A 23,562-nucleotide genomic window follows, 5' to 3' on the forward strand; every position below is an offset into this window, starting at 1 on the left:
CTGGAACTCGTGCACTGGTGCAAAAGTGTGATTAAAACGCGTTAATTTTTTTATTTCGTTATTTTCCCTGTAATTAATTAATCGAAATTAACGCGTTAAAGTTCCACCCCTAATATATATATATATATATATATATATATATATGTATATATATATATATATATATATATATATATATATATATATATATATATATATATATAATGAGAGAGAGAATCATAATATAATGCTAAATACTATCACATTAAACAATATTCTAAGAACCAGCTTTAGTTTTATAAATTCCTAACACAATCTCCATGTAAAGCATCTAAATATCTGCTGCACATGATTACTAGGTTAAATCCTAAATTTGTCCATTTTAAAAGGTAAACCTGACATACCAGGCTGATTTAGCTATAAAGAAGTTGATAAAGTTGGTTATGCATATTTTCATAATTTACACTGTGCTATACATTAGGTCATTTTGATCCCAAATTACTTATTTGGAGTCAGATACATGTTTAACTTTCGTCTGCATGCGTGCGTTTCTGGTGTTGGCTGCAAGTGGGGTTGTGGTAAGTAAAAACAGAATCGTGTACATGTGATAGTGAAATATGATGCTGCATTAGCTACATGGTTATCTACAGTCATTGAAAAGTCCATTCTTTGCCTATTTGCTCATGTACGTGGGTTGAGGTAGTGCTGCACAAATACAGGAGATGCCACAGAAGCTACACATGGTGTGAATGTGCATGTGTAGCTGTTTTAGTTTTGACTTCAGTGGGAAACTGAATGAAAGAGCAGAACTGCTCCTCCCCTTTCTCAAATTTGCAGGCACACAACATACTGAGAGCCTGTTGCAGCTCAGTGGAAATGGAGCAGAAGACATAAAACTCAGACAAAGCTAAAAAGAGAGAAATGAAACAAAGTAGCAACAAAAGATAAACGAGAAACAGAAAATAAAGAAGTCAGAAGGTGAAGAGGCAGTGAAACATCTATTCACAGTCTAATTAGTGGTCATCAGTGGTTACTGGAATGGGACTCACACATCATTACCAGTGTTACACGATGCTGAAAATAACATGCAGGTGATACCAACTAAGTGAAAGCAATGGTTCAGTTTTCTATTGGCAAACTATTTTGATTTTCTAAATGAAGATTTGCTTTAGGTTGCCCTTTGTCTGCCTGTCTTCTCCACTGTCTGCATCTTTCCTCTCCACTATCCAGTCTATTGGTCTTTCCCTTGTACTCATTTCAGTGAACATATATCTCTGGGTCTTAATACATAATGACTAGTTAGGAGTTTAGTGAAAGTTGAAAGGCTACAAAAAAAGCCTTATATGTGAGTCAGCATACACATCAGCATGAGCAATACAGCCAAACTTACACTAGATAAATGGTGTTCGTTGTGAGCAATCATATGCAATACAAACAATACATGATGAACAAATAATTAATTAACATTACCTTCTTCACCTTCAGCAGAGTGTTAAAAAAATCCATCTTGTATGCTATTACATCTGTTTGTTCTGTTGCCGGAATAATGGTTTCTACCCATAGACAGTCGATGCTTCCACAGTTCAAACAAGCAATTAAAACACTTGATTTAAGCAAATGACATTAAACGTCTCACAAACTAATTAAATAGTCAATTAAAAAATATTCCCCAAACAATTTAAATAAATAACAGCCACATCAATATACCCATTGAATAAGGGCTGTAACAGTTTGCATTCCTATGTTTGGACTATATAACTCAGCTGTACATTCTAATGGTCTTACAGTGGCAGAGTCTCTAGAAAATGTCTCCACATACTCATTCAGTTCAGAAGCAGTACTGAGATTCTCTTGCCTGGTTCAGACTGGAGAAGACAATTTAAAGGAGTCAGCAAGCAACACCAGATTTTCCTTTAAAAAAAAAGAAGACATAGAAAACAATACTCTCACATTTTTCCAAAGCATCTTACAATTATGACAGGGTTAAGGGCCTTGTTCAGGGATCTAACAGTAAGGATTGAACTGGAAACCTTTTGAATACAAGCCAAGGACCTTAACAGGTGAGCTACCACTGCAGTTATACTTCAAGAATGTGGTACCATATTCTAAAAATGCTTACATCACTTTCTTATATAGTTCCAAGCAGTTGCTAGAGAAGCTAAATGATAATCTTAGGAGGGGAAAGTGAAGGTTAAACATAACAAGTCAGTTTTGAAAGGAAAATATTTTGATGGAAGGAGAACTGATACCTTCTATACTAGAGAAAACATTTAAGACTTTAATTAGAAACTGTTTCTAGCAAGTCAATTGAAATTGTTGTGCCTCCAGTTTGACTTACTGGCTCATACTAGATAGCCAGTGATGGTTTATGAGATTGTGAACGCCAAAATAGAGAGGCTGGAGAAGATTATGAACAAGGCTATAAGGAAGTGCTATGCTGGTTAAGTAGTGTGGAAAGGTATGGGAGAGAGGTGCTGGAGCAACCACTGGCAAGTGTAGTTGGGGAATTTAAATGTACTAAGGTAAATCATGAGATTATTTTGTCAGGGTCTAAGGGCACAGTGATAAAAGTGGTTGTGCCAGTCACAAAAGCAGGAAAAGTGGAATCTGTGAGTGGAGATAGACAAGAGCGCATTACAGCATAGGGATGTAGTCAGAAAAGTGCAAAGTGGAAGAGCAGGGTTTGGATCAGCTGATTCGTCAAAACATTTAATAAGGCCACATCCCCAGAGAGTAGGCGAATGATTACTAGTTTTATTCATAAACAGGACAAGCAAGTACAGTGCACATCAGCAGCATTGCAAGGCCAGTATCTTTGCCGGGAAAATTGAGATAAGTGTAGCATCATCTGGCGAGAGCTGGGGGCAATGGATATGAGTCACATTAAATTTTTGCTTGGAGAAACTTACTGCCCTTCCAACCCCACAAAAACTTGGACAGTGGGTAGGTTAAGTTCCTAGTTATACAACAGAGCGAACAGTGTATTTCTTTAACTATGTGAAAGCAGTAAACCTATAGTTTATTTTATAGAGTTTACAATTCTGATTGAGGATGTAGTTGATCAAGGTGGCTGAGGTGAGAGAATGTGGGTGGCAGGCAAATATAAGGCCTGTAGAGATAGGCAATATGGGATTTGTAGCCAAGTCTGCCACATCTGGAATTTGGGTTTAGATGCTGGAAGCCAAGTGTAGATGTGATGGCATTATCGGAAGTAGCTGAAAGGTCTAGTCAGAGCACAGGCTAGTTGGGGAACTGGTAGCATTAAGTAAACATTAATCATGCCAGTGGCGCTGTGTATGAACTCAGGCATTGGGGAAGCCAATATGGATTTTATGGGTTAGGAAGTGATTGGCTATACAGGGGCAGCTCAGTTAATAAATATAATGAGATTAATGCTGTGCTTGCCATTGATGTGACAAAGCCCATATGAACTGAGGTATCAGTTGGGCTGGGTATAGCCCATGTCCAAATATAGTGGTGAGGAGTGTTACGACCCTGTCTAGGCTGTGAGGCCATAACATGGGGTTTTGAGTAGTACAACAGTAGAAAGGAGTAATGGGATGAATAACCAGACAAAGTTGACAGCAAATATCTAGTGTTTGGTGTTTAAAGTCAATAAACTAGTGCAATCACGTCGGGAGTGATCAAGGCCAACACAACAAACAAAACCATGCTGGAAACAAAATGAGGACTGACTAAGCTAACAAAAAGAAACTTACAATGACTACACTGATTACACTGTTAGAACAAAGATAAACCTACACCGAAACAAAATGGCAGCCACTCCCTACCCCCAGTATGAAACAATATACAGGACAATATACATACAAGATACAAGAAACACATATTATCCAGCAATCAGCCAAAGGGGCAAAACAAACCATAAATCAAGGGGCAAATCCAAAGTCATACACAAAGTCTAGCAAACACTAACAACAAAATGTAGCAACAAGTTAAAAATCAACACCACCAAACTCTTCTCCAATGAGCTCTCAAGCCAAATCCTTTGTCTCTTCCTCTTCCTTTTGTTTTGTTCCTATGCTCACTGGAAAACCTGGTGTGGATCAGCATGGGGACACCAGAGAGGAAGAGAAAAAACCTGCAACACAGAATGCAGATATACAGGCAGACATAACAAGAAAGTTTGAAAGAGGAAGTACAGAGTGAACTGTTGGCTGGTTCTGGATGTGAGGCAAGAAATGTCTTACTGACACCCCCAGTGTCATGTCAGAGTGTGACCTGTCTAAATATACAAGTGCTATGCTTAACATGTTCATATTAGACATGATCATTGCATGTTGTGTTCATGGGGTTAAACCCATACATTTGGTAACAGGAGGTATGAAATAAACTTGATCTATTCAGCCTCCTCTGTCCTTCTGTGTCACCATGGAGAGGCATGTTGGGATTGAGTGCTGTTGTCTGTACTCTCTGTCCTTTACATGGAGCACGGTGCTGAGGACTGACTGCGGTGTTAGTAAACTGAAAATGGCCAGTTGTCTACATGACACTCTGGACTGGCAAAACTATTTGAGGATTGTATCCTTTACATTAAACTTTATATACAGCTATATACAACTTAAAGAAGTCTTCTTTGATGTGCTTCAATTCCATCACTATGTTATGCCCCTGGCTGATAATGATGCTGTGCTCCTTTATTGATGACTCTAGTTCTGATGCACTCCAGTTTATTTGGTACTTGGATACAACTGCTATCTCGTTACTGGCTCCCCCCTACCAATCAAGATGGTCTATATCTGGACCAAACTGGAATAAGCAAATCTGAAAAGGAAACTAGGCAGTGGAGAGGGGGTTTGAATTGAAAAAGTGGTGGACTAAGAGCCAGTGAGGGGTGCTTAAGAATAAAACTTAAGAAGAATGTGTGGGGAGGAGACATAAGGGTGACCACCTGCCACTTTTAACTAAAAAGAGAAATGGAGCAAAGTTCCACCAGACTTACCAGGAACTGAACCAGGGTCCACCCAAGTCAGGGACCCAGAAATGTGTAATCACCACTCTATATATAACACAGGACAAATAACAGAGACAAAGGCAAACAATAAGAGAGAAGCTTCCCCAGAAGAAACAACTTGAGACAAATGCAAAGAAAGAACAGGTGAGATGAGCAGAGAATATCATACTTGTGTACCTTAGACTTGCTAGTAATTGGTATCATCACACACACCAAGCCTTCACACTGAGTGGCCTTTGGGAAACTGTTATAGAGGGTGGGGCCACCTGAGGCAGATCAGGCTAATGCGCAGAGATTAGCTACCAGATATTGGCCTCCCCATGGTCTCTGGTACCAGCCTTCTTATGTAGCGAGCCACCCATTACATGAAATTAGCCCTAATCCTGCTTTTATACCCCTGATATCTACAATTACTGATATCTACAATTACAATCACACTTCAGAGTGTTTGATTTATCAGTGAATACAGAACTCAATTTTGTTTCTTCTGCCAATTTAACTGTAACGGTTGTGGCCTGAGTGCTGAAGGGTGAGTGGCAGGACGCACAGGCTCCAGCGAAGTGGACGAACATTTATTTTTACATGAAGACAGTGGCACTCACATATAACACAAGAAATGAACATGACCACGAAACCGTTAACATGGAACAAAAACAATAAACACGAATACATGTAACAACGATGAGTGGAACAAGCATACAATGACAACGCTAACATTTAACATCAACACGCTACATCACTAATGACCAATGACACTGAACAAACTGACGTGGGTTTAAATACACATAGACAAACTGAGGTGCAGGTGTGTGCAGGTGTGGCCACAAACGAAGATCTTCTCACTGCACATAGCGGGCCAAACCACGTGACTGGCGAGAGGCGAGCATTCTGTGACATTAACTGAGAGTCAGTGCATTTAAGTTAACTGAGTCAATTTGAAAGAATTGAATATAGAGGAAAGTACAAATGTATTGTTTTTATTAAAATGTTCTTTCTTTGAATAGAAGCCAAGACAATTACATTTCAGATATTTTTCTACTAAATAAAATCAGTTTAATTTATATAGCACTTCTCTTACAGATATGCATTGTTCTTCTTAAACTGACTGACATAAAAGCAGAGAAATAAATTATAATACACTCAAACTGAGTGTAAAGGGTAAAAATGAGACCAGGGAGATCATAGATATTAATTCACAAATAAAATAAAACAAATTTTAAAAACCAAGCTTTAAAGTAAAATATTAAGTACACCATTAAGCAAGGAATATCGATAACATAATCTAACTGATAAGATAAATGTAGAAAAAAAGCCAATGCATCTTTTCTGTTGATTTCATATTATAGTGTTTAGCACTGAAGTAAAGAACAATAATCAAGCTTGAACAGTAGCAAATATGGAAAAGGAAACAACCATGTAAAGTTCAAATACAAAATATAGACACATATGCTATACCTAAGCTAAATAGAGGAAGAATTGAGCAAGAATATTATTCAAAACTAAAAAGGCTTATTAAAGCTTTTAAAGCCCATTAAACTCTTCTTCCTGAGAGAACGCAAACATTTAACAAAGGAAGGTTTTTATGAGTGCAATTCTAATGTGGGGCTTTAAAACACATTGGAGTATAATATAATGGGAAAAAAAACAACAAAACTTGACATTAAACACTGAACTAGAACAAAAATAATCTTCTCAAGCCAAAGTTTCAGCTTCTCTCAGTGTATAGCTTCTGGTATGCACATCAGGTTTGGCTGTAAAAGAGAAAATAATGACTATTTCCAATGCATGTCTTCTCCTAACAAAGTCAATGCCACACCCTTCTCTGCATGGTTACTCTGTGTAATTACCATATTTTTGCAATGTGATCCTATAGTACAACTATAAGCACAGTGAATGCCATGAGAAACCACCATATTTTGCTTTATAAAATGCATGCATTTTTATTTAAAATATTAATTTTGTAAATTTACATTCTATAACATATTATATGCTACGTTTTTGTACAACACTTAGCATTTTCAAAAAGGGTAATGGTTCCTTCTCTAAACTTAAAGGAAAACTGTAAAATGGGGAAAGAATTGTGTGGTTCCTACAATGCCCCATGCCTGAAAGGGCTAAGACTGCAATATAAGCCATTTTGAGTCAAGTTACTAAACATTTCCTTTTATTTACTTGTTTACTTTGTCCACTGCTTTTGTGTTTTGACCCATTTTTGTACTCCTTGGATTTATTTTTGAACACTGCCCTGTTTTCTGTATTTCTATTACTCTCTGGTGTATGTTTGATTTGTCTTTGTATCTCTGCTTTGTCCTAATCAGGAAGCACTGCCTTGCTACATGTATCCTGTTTTTCAGTGTGGTCCATTACAATAATGCATCTTTTTTCCTGTTATTGTTTCTGTACTTTGCATTTGGCAATATTACTGTGCTGCGTGAGACAGGCACTTTATTAGAAACACTGCCAGTCATTAGTGTAAGCCAGGAGTGTCAAACTCAGGCCCAGAATAGCAGGACCACAAGCATTTCAGAATTCACTGATCATTTAGCATACAGAGTCACCCATTACAGCCCTTCAGGAGATTGGTATTAACTGATATATAATCATGACAAATGCCAAACCACTGTGCAGTGCTCTATTAGGGCTGATGATTGAAATTTCTGCTCTAAATAAACCTAATTTCATTTGAATAAAACCAGTTTCCATTAGGTTCAAGTGTTGTAAAAAAGGTGTGTTTCATTGTGGGTGTGCACAGGAACAGCATTTTTGATATGTTTAAGCATTGGCTGGAAAAACAAATAGTGACAGATGGAGCTTGGGCTACTGTAGGCCTCCAACAGCAATTAGATGATGTATATGATTGGAAAAGTAACAATATTTCTTGTTTTTTTAATGGTTGTTTGCATTCGGTGAACTGCATGCATTTGGTGAACTGCATGCAACTAAATGAGGGTTCTTACTTCGAGCACTGTAGCATCTGACACCTAGAACAATTAACACAATCAGGAACAGAGATGCTGGCAGTAGAATACTGAGCAGTCTGAGCATGGACGGTGGAGCTTGTGAATCAGATTCTCCAGACACTAATGGAAGGGAGAGAGAGAGACTGATTTAGCATTATCAAACAATGATTTGCCTATGGAGGGAGGAAATATTAAAACATATTAGATATTAAAAACATTAAAAAGAGAGTGTCTCAGTTGGATTCAGAGTCTTACTGTGTTTCTGTTTAGATGAGAATATTTTCATGTGAACAGTGTACTTTAAAAATTTTTTTTTTTTTTAGCAAATTCAGAATATCAAAATATATTTTACCAAAGGGTCTCTTTATGATACAATATTAGACTTCGCTGCTTATTATTGCAAGTGCACAAAATTGAGATTTTAACAATTATATCTTTGGTTTACCATTTTGGATTCAGTAAAAATATTTAAAGAGCCTCACCCTGCACTGTGATGTTGACAGGATTACTGCTCCCTCCAGATTCAGACTGACACCAGTACACTCCAGTGTGAGCTGTGAAGAGAGAACTGATGGTGCATGTAGATCCTGTAACTGATCCCCAGCCTGATGAACAATCTGACACCCTCCCAATGTCTGTGTAACGTCTCACTCTCCATCCAGTAGATCCACTGTGGTCCTCACACCTCAGTAAGAGAGAGTCACCACTGAAGTGCTGAGTTATGCTAGGACTGATGATCAGAGAGACTCGGGGAGATATACCTGAAAAAGTAGAGAGAACACCTGTTTATATTATAAATTACATTATTTTTAGTTTATTTGTACAGTGAATGAAGGAGCTTTATCTGAAATGTCCTGTTTATCTGGAAATCTTGCATACTACAGTAAACTCTTGTTACTCCCTGGTAATATATAGACACATGTAAAAGATGTAGAGGTAATAAAATGGTAATGAAATAGACAAAGTTTCCAGATAAATAGAATGGTTCAAACAGAGGTCCTTCATCAGCTTGGTCCTTCTAAACAGAATATGTATTTCTGTACTTCCTCACCAGTGATCCATAGTGGCTGTTGGTTGCTGTACTGTGTCTGATAAGCTGGTTCTCCTCTCTCTGCTCTACACATATAAACTCCAGTGTGATTAATAGCAGCAGAACTGACAGTGTAGGAGCCTCCAGCTCCTCTGCTGCTGTTTGAGAGGAGCTTTTGATTATCACTGTACCAGCTGAATGTCCAGCCTGTAGAGGAGCCTCTAACCTCACAGGTGAGAGTCACTGTGTCTCCTTCAGTCAGCCAGCTCTGTGGAAACACGCTCAGTACCGCCTGGGCAGCACCTAGCTCATATAGAGTTCATACAGAGTTTCAAACTTGTTGCATGATATTAATGGGGAGTTGCCATGACAACACAGGAACAAATACCCAGACTCACTTGACAAAATAAGTGTAAGAGCATCACTGGTCTCTGTGCTCTGAGAGTCACTTCTTTGTCCTATGCAGGTGTATTTGCCACTGTTAGCCTCTGTAATGGACCTGATTTTGCACTGCTGTGATCTGCTGCATAAGTTGAATTTATAACCATCCTTATACCAGCTGTAGGTCCAGCTGGTGTCTCCTCCTCCCTGTATGTTGCATATGAGAGTGACAGTCTCTCTTTCGAATATAAGTTTATCAGGCTTTATGTTCACCACAGGTTTTGGTCGCTCTGAAAATGTTACGAAAACAAAAAAACAAAACAAAACAAAAAAACCCACACATTATGTTTGTATACATTTTGGTCTACCCGTAGCAAAATGTAATAAACATTCAAGTGAATAACATTACATTGAAATGAAGTTCTATCTATATCAATGTCTTCACACTCTCTTCAATATTGTGTGTAATATTCAATAATAATAATAATAATAATAATAATTACAAATATTGGGCACAACTACAACATATGGAGGTAACTGCACTTTCATTATCTTAGTTGTGATTTACAGTTTAACCTGAGTTTAAATCTGTGTGTCACCTGACTTCCTAATACCACTGCTGCATCCTTGGAGGCTGCATTCTTGGAAACTGCACATTTTCAATTTAAGCTAATCACAAATGTTGTCACTTAAAAATCTCACATCTCCCACTAGATTTTCACTGTATATGTGTTTAACCAAGGTGTATCTTAAACCTGCAAAAATGTGATTTTACTGAGATTTAAGACAATTATTTTAACTGAAGCACATCTTCACCTCAAATATTTTTAATATTCCATAGGCTCTATATAGTTTGATACCTATCCACTTTAAAGGGATTCATGGCTTCTTTTAACTAAATGCAATATTGCTTAATAAAACACATGGTACTATAAACCTGAGGAAGCATTAATTGTTGCAGTGCTGATTAGGCTTGTTCAGAATTTTTAGCTCAACAGTTAAAGTACTTGGCTTATAATTGGAAGGTTGTTGGTTCAAGCCCCACTGCTGTCAGTGTTGGGCTCCTAAGCAAGCCCCTTAACCCTCATTTGCTCAAGTTGCACTCAATAAATTGTCATTCTAATATAAAGATGGCATTTGTTCAGGTTATACCTATTATTGACTCAAAAGGCAAACTGTAAGAGGCATGCAATTTATTTAATAGTGGCTTGGCAGTAAGCACGTTTGCCACTCAGCACTAGGGTCCCTATCTGGGTGGAGTTTCCATGTTCTCTGTGTGTCTGTCGGAGTTTTCTCCAGAGTCTCTGGTTTCCTCTGACAGTCCAAAATATACTTGGTGGTTAGGTAAAATTTGGCTACCATAACAATTGTCTTGGTTTGCACATATGCATGCCTGTGTGTGTGGGTCTGCCTGCATGCCTAGTGATGGATGTGTTTTGTGTGTTTTTAAACCCTGCAGTAACTGGTTTAACCTTCGTTAAACTGAGACTATCTGAGTCCACCCCCCGACCCCCTCTGTGGTACCTGCAGCACATAGCCTTTGTGTTCTTTGTTTATTGTTTTATTGTTGATTTTGTCTCCACTCAGTCTTGTGTTTTGTTTACTTTGCCGCTAACATTCTTTGTCTAGTCACTTGTTAGTCTGCATTTTTCCCCCTTGTGTTGCTGTTTGTCCCTCTTCCTATGTGTATCTTAGATACTGTTACAGCTCCAGAGGTCTCCAATGATGGATTTATGGATTTAACAGACTCGCAGCTGCTTTTGTGTCCTGTCTCACTGTCACTGCAGCACTGAACCCAGTTCTACACTGCACACAGTGCACAATCAGCACTGATTTTGTCATTTTCCCCCAGGGTTTAACTTACCTAAACTGAAAAGACCTGTGTCCGCTTTTAATATAGAAGCTGACGCTTTTTCCCAAAAATACTTAGAATTAAGATTGATTACAACTTGAGCTATTGAGGGTTAAGGGTCTTGCTCAGGGGCCCAACAGGGGCAAACTGGTGGTTGAGGGGCTTGAACTGGCACCCTTCTTATTACTAGTTGTGTACCCTAACCATTATTAATGCATAATCCATTGTATATAACAGCCAACAATGGCCAAGGAGAAGGTATTGTATACTTTTTGTAACAGTCCCCTACCCCCCTTCTCCTTCATGTTGTGAAGAATGCCACATTGCTTTGTGTTTTTGTTTCATTTCTCTGTTGACATGTCACCATGTGCATGTGTGTACCTTTCCCCCACATGTTGCCTCACCCTCTTGTTAGCCTGTTCCTTGCTTCACCTGTCCCTAGTTCTTTCCCCAATCAGTGTGTCTAACATCTTAAGTGTTGATTATTGTCTGCTGTGCTTCATGAGTGTTTGCATACCACTCATTGTTGTTTCATTCCTTGTTTTTTTCATTTTTTCATAATAAATTCTTGTTCACACTGGAGACTCACATCTGTATCCTACCTCTTTGTCACTCCTCACCTACATCAAAATCACATGTATAGGGAGAGTTGCTTTTACAAATTCTTTAGAGACTGTCATCTATTAGGTTATGATAGAAATTTTAAATGTTCATAAAAAGTTTGTCAGTATTTTTACTGATGAGTAAAAGGTCTTTGATACATTTATTTAGCAAGACAATAATGGATCTGTCTTCCCCTTTGTAGATCTTCCAAGCCAATGATTTTTGTTTAGTTCTTAAGAAAGTATTCTCTGTCTTTTTAGCAGCAAGTGTTGAAGGTGCTTGCATTCACCTTTTAAAACATCACATAAATGTAAAGGGCCCTGATGGAACAAGAACATTCGTTCTTTCCATGGTAGCAATGACTTCTAAAATAAACAGAATGGTTATCTAGAATTTTTATTTTCTAACTCATGGAAAAACAGAAATAAGAATGACTCTGGAAAGCCTGTAATATTTTGAATAGCAGGCTTAAGAGAGTCAAGATATCCACATAATATTTCTTATGTCTGGATAAACTATTTTAAAATCAAAAGTCTTACTGGTCTAACTGTTCACTTCTTACTCTTCACTGAGCATGTTTCCAAATATAAGGATGCTCTAAACACCACCTACTGTCTTTTCTATTCTGACCTTATAAATACTGGCTGTCATAGGCCTACAATTTTCTTGAATACCATAAATAAAACTTCTTCAACCTCCCTCACCACACAACTCTAACACTTCTGCCCATGTAAAATCTGTCTGGCTTACTTTCAGGATAAAACTGATAAGCTTTATATGTACTTCCCTTTGGTAACTCCCTCCTCTCTTTCACAAGCCCATGTCTCTGATATTTGATAACTGTCTCTCTGTACCTCTGTCAATCATTCCACTGTCTTTGAGATTATTTCTAAATCATTTTTGTGTCTTTCTTAACTTGATTCAGCTCTAACTGCTATTCTCAAATCTTCTGTCATTTCTGCTCCTATTGCACATCTGACTAACCTGTGTTTCTCATTAGGTACTGTCCCCTCTTAAAACAGCTGTGGTCAGTCCCATACTAAAGAAACCTGGGTTATATTTGTCCTCACTGGCCAATTACAAACCAAACTCCCAAACTACCATTCCTAGCTGAAGTAATAGAAAAAGTTTTATCTGCACAGCTACAAGCCCTTTCAATCTGTATTTTTCACCCTGCATAGCACTGAGCTTGCCCTTCTAAAAGTTGTCAGTGATTTGTTGCTGTCAACAGATGCTGGGTTTCTCAACATTCTGGTTCTCTTAGATCTAACAGCAGCTTTTGCTACTGTTAATCATGATCTACTCATTTCTAAACTGTCATCTGTTGGCATTACTGACCTAGCAATTAAAAAGGTTATGGTCATATCTTGCCAATAAACAACAATCCATCACACTAGGCTCTCAAAAATCATCTATGGCCTCTGTTGACAAGGACTACTCCAGGAATCTGCTCTTGGATCTCAACCTCTTCATCATATATATTTCTCCTCTTCATCATATACACTTCCTCACTTGGCCAGATTATTCATAATCATGCTTTTAAATTTCACTGTTCTGTTGATGATATTCCGATCTACATCAGCACTGCTTCTCCCACTGCTTCTGCCCAAGCTCTGAGTTCATGTATTGCAGAAGATTTAATTCTCTGGCTGCATAATAACTACCTAAAAGTCAATGCCGATAACACAGAAGTTTTTCTAGTTGAACCCAAATCACTACTTTCCCATGTCTCGAATTTCTCTGCTGATAATGAAGGTGTTGCTATCAAGCCAGCCCAAATTATTAAAAACCTCGGGTGTCTTTTTGATTCCTCACTCACCTTTGAATCACGTTGTTAAGCACTGAAACTGCATTTTACCATCTGTGTTATATTGCACGCTTGCACCCTATGCTCAGTGATAGTGACTCTAGAATGTTGAGTAATGCCTTCATTTTCTCCCATATTGATTATTCTAACTCTCTTTTCTATGTCCTTCCTCTCAAACTGATCAAGCATCTCTAGCGCATCCAGAACTCAGCAGCTAGAGTTCTTACATCTACCAAACACACTGCACATATTACACGTTCTCCAGTAATTGCACTGACTTCCCATCATTTCACATAAAAAGGACAAAATTATTCTTCTAACCTTTGAAGCTCTGCACGATCTGGTTCCAACCTATCCTTCCGAACTTATGCTCCCATATCGTCCCTCATGCACACTTAAATCTTCCAACTCTGGACCTCTTACTGTTCCCCAAGCTTGACACTCAACCATAGGTGGGAGATCTTTCAGTGCCAGCGCATCCAGACTTTGGATCTTTCTGCCTCAGTCTCTCTCTAACTGCTTGACACAATCTTGTTTCAAATCCTTGCTTATCTTTTCTTCTCTTTACCCATCTTAATCTCTCTTCCTATATCGCTATTTTAAAAAAATATTACGTATTGTTAAGGGTGCTTGGATTTGTGAAAGGTGCAATAAATATTGATCAATTAACAATTAACAGTTAATCAATTAACTTAAACAGTCATACTCACCCGTTACTTTGACCAAGAGCACATCACTGTAGTGTGTGTAGTAGACTGGATTTCCTCTGCCGGCTCTACATCTGTACTTAACTTCATCAGAGGGCGTCATTGAGCTGATGGTGTAGGAGCTTGTTGCAGTGCTGGTCTCATTCTCAGGGTTCTGTGTATGTTTGGACCAGTAAAACCTCCATCCAGCAGACTGCTTCAATTTACAGTACAGAGTCACTGGGTTTCCTGTGAGTGCAGCTCCTTGAAGGTTGGATGTGAGTTCAGGTTTAGTTTTCACTGCTGATGGAGTTGAAGCAAATGGTTCAGGCCATAAAGTCGCAGAATTACCTGGTTACCTAGTCACTAATGTTATAATATCACTAATGTTTTTTGTATTATCACTCATTTTACAGAGTATATATATGACACTTATATGCTCACCTTTTACAGTGAGGGTAACATTATTGTACTGTGATGCGCTTGGTCTGTCATGTCGCTTTCCTTGACACCTGTATTGTTCTCCATTAACCACAGCATCTCTGCTTATGGTGATAGTATCTCTGTTTACAGTGTAATGCACTGACTGAAGCAATACAATCCATTGATTCAGGTTATTTCGTTTATACCACTGATATGTCCAGCCATCATAGTCTTTAACCTCACATTTCAGAGTGACTGATTCTCCTGTGAACACAGGACTCTGTGGATCCACACTTATTGTAACTCTGGGTAAAGCTGTGGAATTACAAAGGAGACTACATTGACTTATACAGCTAGAATAATGTCTAACATTGTCAATAAAAAAATACATTATAACAAATATTAATTTATTGGAGTATTTAAGTGAATAAAGTTCATGACTTTGAGTTCACCCTTTGTAATGATGGTAGCAGAGGTGCTGTACTGTGTTGTGCTTGGTCTGTGATATCGCACTCCTCTACACCGGTACGCTTCCCTGTCTACTACAGCATCTTCCCTGATACTAAGACTGTATCCTTTCACAGTATAATTCTCAGATGGAGTCACTGAAGTCCATGAGGAAGTGATTGTTTTAAACTTGTACCACTCATATTTCCACCCATTATAACCTGCAACCTCACACTTCAGAGTTACTGACTCGCCAGTGAACACAGGACTTCCTGGCCACACAGTTACTGTAGCTTCAGGAGTAGCTGTGAGAACAAAGGGGAAAGAAGAGATTAACAGTCAGACATTAAGTATAACATCCTAGGAATCTTTGTATTTTCATCTAAACAAGCAATATAAAACAGCTTATTATACAAAACACCTCATTATACAAAATACTTTCCACTGCTGTAAAAAAAGCTCCTCTCTGTAACATAAGAAGGAGTGAGGCAAAGTGAAGTTGCTGAGGTGCATGACTTTTAACGAGAGATGACAGATACTCAAGAGTCTGAGATGTAAATGTGACAGCAACTCAAAAACAGATAAACAAGCTAAACTAAGAACAGGTTTTTACAAAACAAAATAGAACACAGGCAAAGTATAAACATATTAATCAGGGGAACTTGATAAGGAACTAACTAACAAAGGAAATAAACTATACACAAGAGAACATGCACGAGAACTATACACAAGAGAACATGTTCTTGCATGAGCAAGAACAAGACATACTGGAGGATAAAGGGAATGGCCAGGGGAGAGGAAACACAGGGATCTGATGAGAGAGAAACGAGGAAGAGGTGTACCTACTAAGGGGTGGAGACTAGAAACAAGGGAAGGCTAAACAGGAAGTAAAGCAAAACAAGCAGCATGGGAGTTTGCCAGTGCAGTATACATGTGTTTTATGGATCTGGAGAAATATAACATATCCCCAGACATGTTCCCTAGAGGTGTTCCAGGAGTATGGTGTAGGAGATCTGGTAATGAGGGCCATTCGTTGCTTGTATTCTCAGAGTGAATACAGTCTCTGCATTCTCGCCATTAGGTAAAGCTTTTTGTGCAGAGAGGTTGGGAATTATCCAAGGGTTCACCTTTTTTTCACTCCTGTTTGTGTTATTCATAGACAAGATAGTAAAGCATAGCCAAGGACAGGAGGGCTTCTGGCAGAGTAACCGGAGGTTGAACTTTATAGCTGAGCTATAAAGTGAAGCTCTCAATTTACTAGTGGATCTTTGTCTCCACCTTTACGTGTGGTCTTGAAATCTGGGTAATGACTAAAAGAACAAGATTGCACAGTGCTTTTAAAGAGCCACAAGCCCAGGCTGTAAGGCAAACCCCATTGATTTCTCGCAGTCATATAAAGAGCTCTCATGATCTTAATTCACTATATGTGATGGCATTATACATTAACTCGTTGATCCCAATTACTGATTACCACACACTTCATCAATACTAATACATTTTGGTTGTTCTCAGGGTAAAAGATAAACTAGTTCACATCTATTTTAATGCTCCTTGATGTTCTTTCAAGTCACTCTAACCTTTTGAGTTCTTCTCACTTATTTGGGAATTACATTTTTTTAATCAAGCATCAAATTAAACCCTTTGTTTTCCATCCTTGGGCAATGTTCATACGTCAAGCGACATCTTTAACTCAGGTGGTCTTTGATTATTTCAGGATCTCTGTGTTTATGTTCTTCCTGCCACTTCTCATTTTCAGTACACAAGGCTCTGCTTATCTCTGCGTGCTTATAGCATCCCATGGAACTCTGAACCAGTTTTTCACACCTTACCTCAACATTCGAAAAATTCGTCACAAGGCTTGGTCTCTAATTTGTAAAACTGAACACTGAAAAGATAATCATACTCACCAAATACAGTCAGTGACACTGCATTACTGGCCAGAGAATCGGTGGAGCCTTTTGAGTCTTTAACTTCACAGATGTAATTGCCAGCATGAAACTGTTCAACAGAACTGATGCTGTACTCCATTTCATTGCTGACAGGAGTGACTGAACCCTCTTTCTTCCAGTGATACTGCAAATTATAGACACCTTCTCCTTTTCCTATGCCACATGTAAGAGTAACATTCTCTCCCATAAACACCGGTTCATTAGGATTTATGGAGGCCACAACTTTTGGTATCTCTGTGGAAAGATGACACAATATCCTCCTAGCAAAAGACCATGGATGATATTTCTTAAACATAATGCACTTCCATACTCTACTCACACCAATAATTTGCATCATTAACAAGATCAGCATTAAGTTGTTTGGGTACTATAGTATCCAATTGAGACAAGCTTCAGATGTACACTATAGATTCTATTTTTATCAAAACGTTCAGTGTAACCTTAATGGAAAATGGATGGTCATGCCAAATGGAGATGTAACTGCACCACTTTCTATAGACAAGACTCACAGACTGGCATGACTGTTTAATTTTTATTAAGATGATAAGTCATACTCACTTTCCTCAAATCACTTATCTCTAAATGAAAAATTTTACATTCAACATGTGGTTTACACTGTTGTGCAAATGCAGTGGTCTCATATAAAACCTGAATATTTTTCTGATTATAAACCAATTCAGAAAATAAAATGTATATAAATTACCTTGAGTTTCTCCACAATGGATAAGTACAATCAGCACTAAAAGTAGAGAAACATGGGACATGATGCATTAATATGCAATATTGTTTGGAATTCCACGCAGAATGAACAGAAATGTCTGAAAGTGTAATGTAGTTGTAGTAGGAGAATTTAATTAAGTCAGTGTGTGTCTATTCTTACCACTATTTACAAACACTGACTAGATTTCCAGCAGTGGTCACCTGTGAGATGTTGGTGCTGTGAGAAATCTTCATTCAAAACAATTTGATTAGAATATATTTTTTTAGATTTAAAAAATATATTTTACTGTTGCTCATTGTATAATTACAAATTTCATTTGTTTGAAAACATGAAGTCCTTACAGGAATAACTGAGAAAACTGCTACTCAAGAAATACCCAAATCTAGATGTGGTAGTTATCCTCTATTAGCCTAATGCATACAGAGTTCTCTAAAAAACTTGGCTGATCTAGGCTCAGTCATTTGTTTGCATGCCCTGAATGTAACCATGACTCTCAGCATCTCTAAATGAGTCAGACATAATGAAGAGAAATGTATTCCTAAACAAATTATTATGACTTTAATCAGCATAGTGGTCTAGTTATGGTTACTCTCTTCTAGAATGACAAGATCATGGATGGATGTCTCATGGTCTCCCTGCTTGGTTGTTGTGTTTCTAATGCCATGTGGTTTTGTTTTCATTTGTGTTTCATTTTTGTCCCTGACTTGTCTGTTTTTCCTATTCCTCTGCCCTTTGTGCCCACCTGTGTCTCTAAGCATCATATGTATTTATACCCCATGTCTTTCTCCCTTATTTTGTCTGTTATTGTTTTGTTCCCTGTTCTGTGTTGTGGTTTATTCTGGTTATGGCCTTTATGTTATCCAGTTTTGCTTCTGTAATTTCTGATGCTTTTACTATGGACTGCTTCAATATTTGGATTACACTTAATAAACATTGCTTGGTTCACCACTCTGCCTATCCTCCCACACTGCAAAATCAACTAAACATTTTCCTTGTTTCCTCAATCCTACTTATTAATGGTGGTAATAATTTTCATATTGCACAGCAGTACAGCTCTACAAAACTAACATATCAAATTACTTAAAAAAGTCAAATTTTGAAAAGGCTGGCTGCTTGGAGACCAATTGGACCAGTAGTTTCAGGTTGGCATTACTGTGCTGTGTGAACAATGTAATTACTAAATTGATAGGAACCAAAAAAAGACAGGGAAAGAAAAGATGTCTTTGATGTTACTGAATTTGTCCCATTTAGCTCATGCTAATTGGCTAACATAGTTGCTTGTTCTCTATAATAATAATTAGTTATGTCCTCCAACCTATGACAGCCATTTCTAGTGTCTGAACAATGTGCATAAAATGATACCTTGAATTTAAGCACAGAAGATGTTCTGGTGGTCCAAAATATTTGAGAGTTTAGATATTTGAGGTTAGATAAATGTAGACAGTAGTATCTAGATGTTACACATCAAATTACATGACTGGTACCTATGTCTACACCTACAGAACCAAACTTTCTATATGTAACTTCTTAATTTTGGAAGGGTGTTCCAGTGAATGAAGCAATGCAGACTCTGTAGATCTATTTAAATCCAGATGAAAAACATTCTTGAAAATCAAATATATAAACATTAACAATCAATTCAGTTATTTGTCAACTTTTTGTATCTCAGCTTTTGATGCCATTTAATGGATGAGTGAAGATTGATCTGAAACTAAATTGTCAAACAGTTTTTCCAAAAAATAAAAAATAAAAAATGTTATGGCAGTTTTTTAAAATGGTGGATTTTGACAACTCTCACCTTATTTTTGGCATGTCTCAGGCCACAATTAGGATACAGAGACACACAAGTGCTGTTTTGAAAGGCAATAAAGTGCTTTACAAGTGTTTCTTTTAATTTTCAATAGTTTTTTTGTGCATCAGTCCCAAGTCTAATTATACAGGCAAACATAATTCTAATGAAAATGTAAAGAGAACATTTACTCACAGAGCTCAGAGAAAGGCCCAAGTTCCATACTGTCCCACTAATGATTCAGTGCTAAAGACTTTCCTATTTTCGTCCAGTCACATCACACATTTGAGAGACAGAAATTGGGAAGGGGAAAGGTTGGGGGTAAAGTTGTAATCCAAGTTTCAACAATTCTGAGATCAATCAAATTAGATGGATTCTGTTTAATCCACTGGAGAAGGATTAACATTGCAATATTGTGTAATTAATATATTTCAAATTAACAATACCTTTTTACTAACTCAGTTATAAGCTCATATTAAGACCAATAAAAATACTTTGAGACAATGCTGGCAATCACAGAACTGGCATTAATTATGCACTGAACTATAAAAGCAGCCAGTAGCCACTACATATATATTGCTATTGCTCTCTGACATACACCAAGGAATGAATTTAGCTGGAGAGTGGATCTGTAATTAAGGGGGTTCCCCCAATCACAAGTTTTTCAATCTATGCACAAAACAACAACAATAACAACAACAAAATGCAGAGATGCTAATTCACACAAACAGACAAAATAATTATTAACAAAATAAATTAACATATAGTTAGAGAATCACAAAATCATATAAAATTCAAATAAAATGTAATACAAAACACTAGTTACTATGTGTAATATATGACACGATTCAAATCCACTTGTGCCCACAAATAGTTGCAGTCTCACTCAATGTATATGCCCCAACAAACCAGAATTACACATTACATAGACAGGACCAGAGACCTCCACATCAGTGGAATGCTAGCAAACTACACTGTCTTGCCAAAAAAAAAAGGTCACCACCTGAATTTAACTAAGCAAATAGTTAAGAGCCTCCTATTGGATAATTACTGCATGGGAGATTATGTTTCAGATGGCAATAAGTTATTTACCCCTAACTGATGCAGTGAGTAGCTTCTCATTTGTTAAACAACCATGTTGAAAGACACATCCTGTGGTTGTGGGAAAGATGTTAATCTGTATCATAAGTGTCAAATTATTGACATGCATCAAGCAGAGAAAACATCTAAGGAGATTTCTGAAACTACTAAAATCAGGTTAAGAACTGTCCAACGCGTTATTAAAAAGTGGAAGGACAGTGGGGAAACATCATCTTCGAGGAAGGAATATGGTCGTAAAAAAATCTTGAATGGTCGTGATCGTTGGTCACTTAAATGTGTGGTGAGATCAAATCGTAGAAAAACAGTAGAACTCAGGGATATGTTTAATAGTGAAAATAAGAGCATTTCCACCCGCACAATGTGAAGGGAACTCAAGGGATTAGGACTAAACAGCTGTGTAGCCTTAAGAAAACCACTTGTCAGTGAGGCTAACCGGCAAAAATGGCTTCAATTTGCTAGGGAGCATAAAGATTGGACTCTTGAACAATGGAAGAAGGTCATGTGGTCTGATGAGTCCAGATTTATCCTGCTCCAGAGTAATGGGTGCATCAGGGTAAGAACAGAGGTGGCTGAAGTGATGCACCCAACATGCCTAGTGCCTACTGTACAAGCCTATGGGGGCAGTCCTATGATCTGGGGTTGCTGCAGTTGGTCAGGTCTAGGTTCAGCAACGTTATGTGCTCAAAGAATGAGGTCAGCTGACTACCTGAATATACTGAATGACCAGGTTATTCCATCAAAGGATTTTTTCTTCCCTGATGGCCCGGGCATATTCCAAGATGACAATGCCAGGATTCATTGGGCTCTAATTGTAAAAGAGTGGTTTAGGGAACACGAGACATCACTTTTACACATGGACTGGCCACCACAGAGTCCAGACCTGAACCCCATTGAGAATCTTTGTGCATTGGTCCAAATCTCTGATCATCAATACAAGATCTTGGGGGAAAATTAATGCAGCTCTGGACAGAAATGAATGTTGTGACACTGCAGAAGCTTGTGGAAATGATGCCACAGCAAATGCATGCCGTAATCAAAGCTAAAGGCGGGCTAGTGTGTGACCTTTTTTTTGGCCAAGCAGTGTATAATCACAGAAAAAGGAATTAACACAAAACAATAATATTGTTATCAAACAAATGAAAATAAAAAAGAAGTAAATAACTGTCAAAGTATTTAAAAATACAAACAAAAGTATTAACATAAAAGAAATTCAATCAATAAAAAGTGTTCAGACAAACAATAACGGAAGCCCATGTAGGTTAAAAAAGCAACTGTGTGTACACTACTTGGGGAATGTTTAGAACTTTGAATGTTCACATAATTAAAGGATTTCTTGCATTTAACTTTTGAACTGCTTGAAATGGGGTTAAAAATAATGAATGACCCCTCTTATCCATCTCCGTGAAGTTGAGACAAAAAATTATTGTTGGCACAAAATTTGAGATATTATAACATTTTTACGTCAGTGTTAGTCAGTGTCTAGGAGTTACATCATTGTAAGTGTAATGTGTAATATATATATTTAAAAAAATCATATAGGGAGGACTTTTGGTCCAGCTCAAATCAATGCAAACATAGCGCAAAAAAGACACTTATTTGGTTAGATTTCCAGTGTTTACTGTATTGTGATGCCTGTCCTACCAATAGATGTACTGAAATATAACAATGTAGTATCTCAAAAAAATGAACAATAAATAATACAGCCTAAACAATTGTTTTTTTTTATGGAACAAATTGGTACAAACACAGCACAAACAAATAACACAGAGGCCTGTGTTACAGAAGGCTCCCTCCCACATCCCCACCCACCCCCGAGCCATCGGCAAGAACATGCAAATATTTAGCCAGGCTCAAAGCAGCTTCTAGACTGTCCATGTTATTAACTTAATATACTGCCAGTACAATGTTATTATTATACTGCTTCTTTTGATGATGTAGCTGTCACATATTGTGTTGTGTTGCATATTATTATTTCTCATATAATTTGTACACTTAATTTATTTGGGGCTGCACATCTACATACTTCTGCACTGCTCACACACTATATATGGAAACTGTCTGTGTGATATTTTTCTGTCCAATGTGTTTGTTGTTTCCATTTACTGTACTGGGCTTTGAGTTCAGTTTCAGAAACAAAACACACATACGTGGGCTCAAGCAGGGCCATACAATTTAATATTGTCCCTGCATGACCCATAGACAAGTCTGAATAATCGAATCAAATAATGAAAAAAATTCCATGGCTGTGGTTTGCTTTATGCATAATTGATTTTGAAATAAAAAATATACTCTGTACTGTGAATATGCTCCACATGCTCATATTCTATTGAATAATGAAGGATTATCTTATTGTGATTATGGCATAGACATATTAGCAGTACATAAAGCGTTCAATATCTCCACCATTTATTTAAAAAATGTCTTTTGATGCTCCTCTAGCACCAGTCTCCCAAGCTGACATAAACATACAATATACAGTAAAAATTAAACAACAGTAACATAACATGAAAAGGGACTTTAATAAATTACACTCACCTTGGACTCCTTTATACGCCAGCATCAGACCTAAGAGACACAAAGCAAGTTGGGAAACATAGAAAAAGCCAAGACAATGGGTCTGACCCACATGCAGGAAGTGAACAGTAAGCAAGAGGAAAACAAACTCAGAGGTCCAGACTTAGCATTTCAGTTTAAAGGTACATGTACAGAGCATAGTATCAATTAACTTTTTTATCCAGCATATTTGAGACCATTAATACAAGTTGTACATTTGTCCAGATTAATAGCAATTACAGTGTTTGCATCGTGAGCACTGCTATTATCCCTCATACTACTTATTCTTATACATTTTTTTCCTTCACA

General features: G+C 37.5%; 1 protein-coding gene across 3 annotated transcripts; it reads right to left on the reverse strand.

Annotated features, from left to right (window-relative positions):
• Positions 1-5,508: 5,508 nt before the first annotated feature.
• Positions 5,509-23,351, reverse strand: LOC113567610 (leukocyte immunoglobulin-like receptor subfamily A member 3). 3 transcript variants are annotated; one of them, XM_035536674.2, is made up of 12 exons: positions 23,236-23,351; positions 19,795-19,857; positions 17,793-17,828; positions 17,048-17,323; positions 15,146-15,445; positions 14,715-15,008; positions 14,295-14,534; positions 9,340-9,612; positions 8,963-9,244; positions 8,394-8,672; positions 7,909-8,031; positions 5,509-6,702 (listed from the first exon to the last, which is right to left on the reverse strand). In XM_035536674.2, the coding sequence occupies exons 2-12, from the start codon at positions 19,820-19,822 to the stop codon at positions 6,644-6,646; spliced, it is 2,190 nt and encodes a 729-aa protein (XP_035392567.1). In that variant the 5' UTR covers positions 19,823-19,857; positions 23,236-23,351; the 3' UTR covers positions 5,509-6,643. The 3 variants fall into 3 exon arrangements, with proteins under 3 accessions (XP_035392567.1, XP_035392565.1, XP_081581600.1); XM_035536672.2 differs by having other exon boundaries at positions 14,295-14,573; XM_081725474.1 differs by lacking the exon at positions 23,236-23,351 and adding an exon at positions 17,648-17,667 and having other exon boundaries at positions 14,295-14,573.
• Between the last annotated feature and the right edge of the window lie 211 nt (positions 23,352-23,562).

The sequence above is a fragment of the Electrophorus electricus genome, chromosome 13, assembly GCF_041902795.1.
Source record: "Electrophorus electricus isolate QZ-2024a chromosome 13, ASM4190279v1, whole genome shotgun sequence".
NCBI classification, from domain to species: domain Eukaryota; kingdom Metazoa; phylum Chordata; class Actinopteri; order Gymnotiformes; family Gymnotidae; genus Electrophorus; species Electrophorus electricus.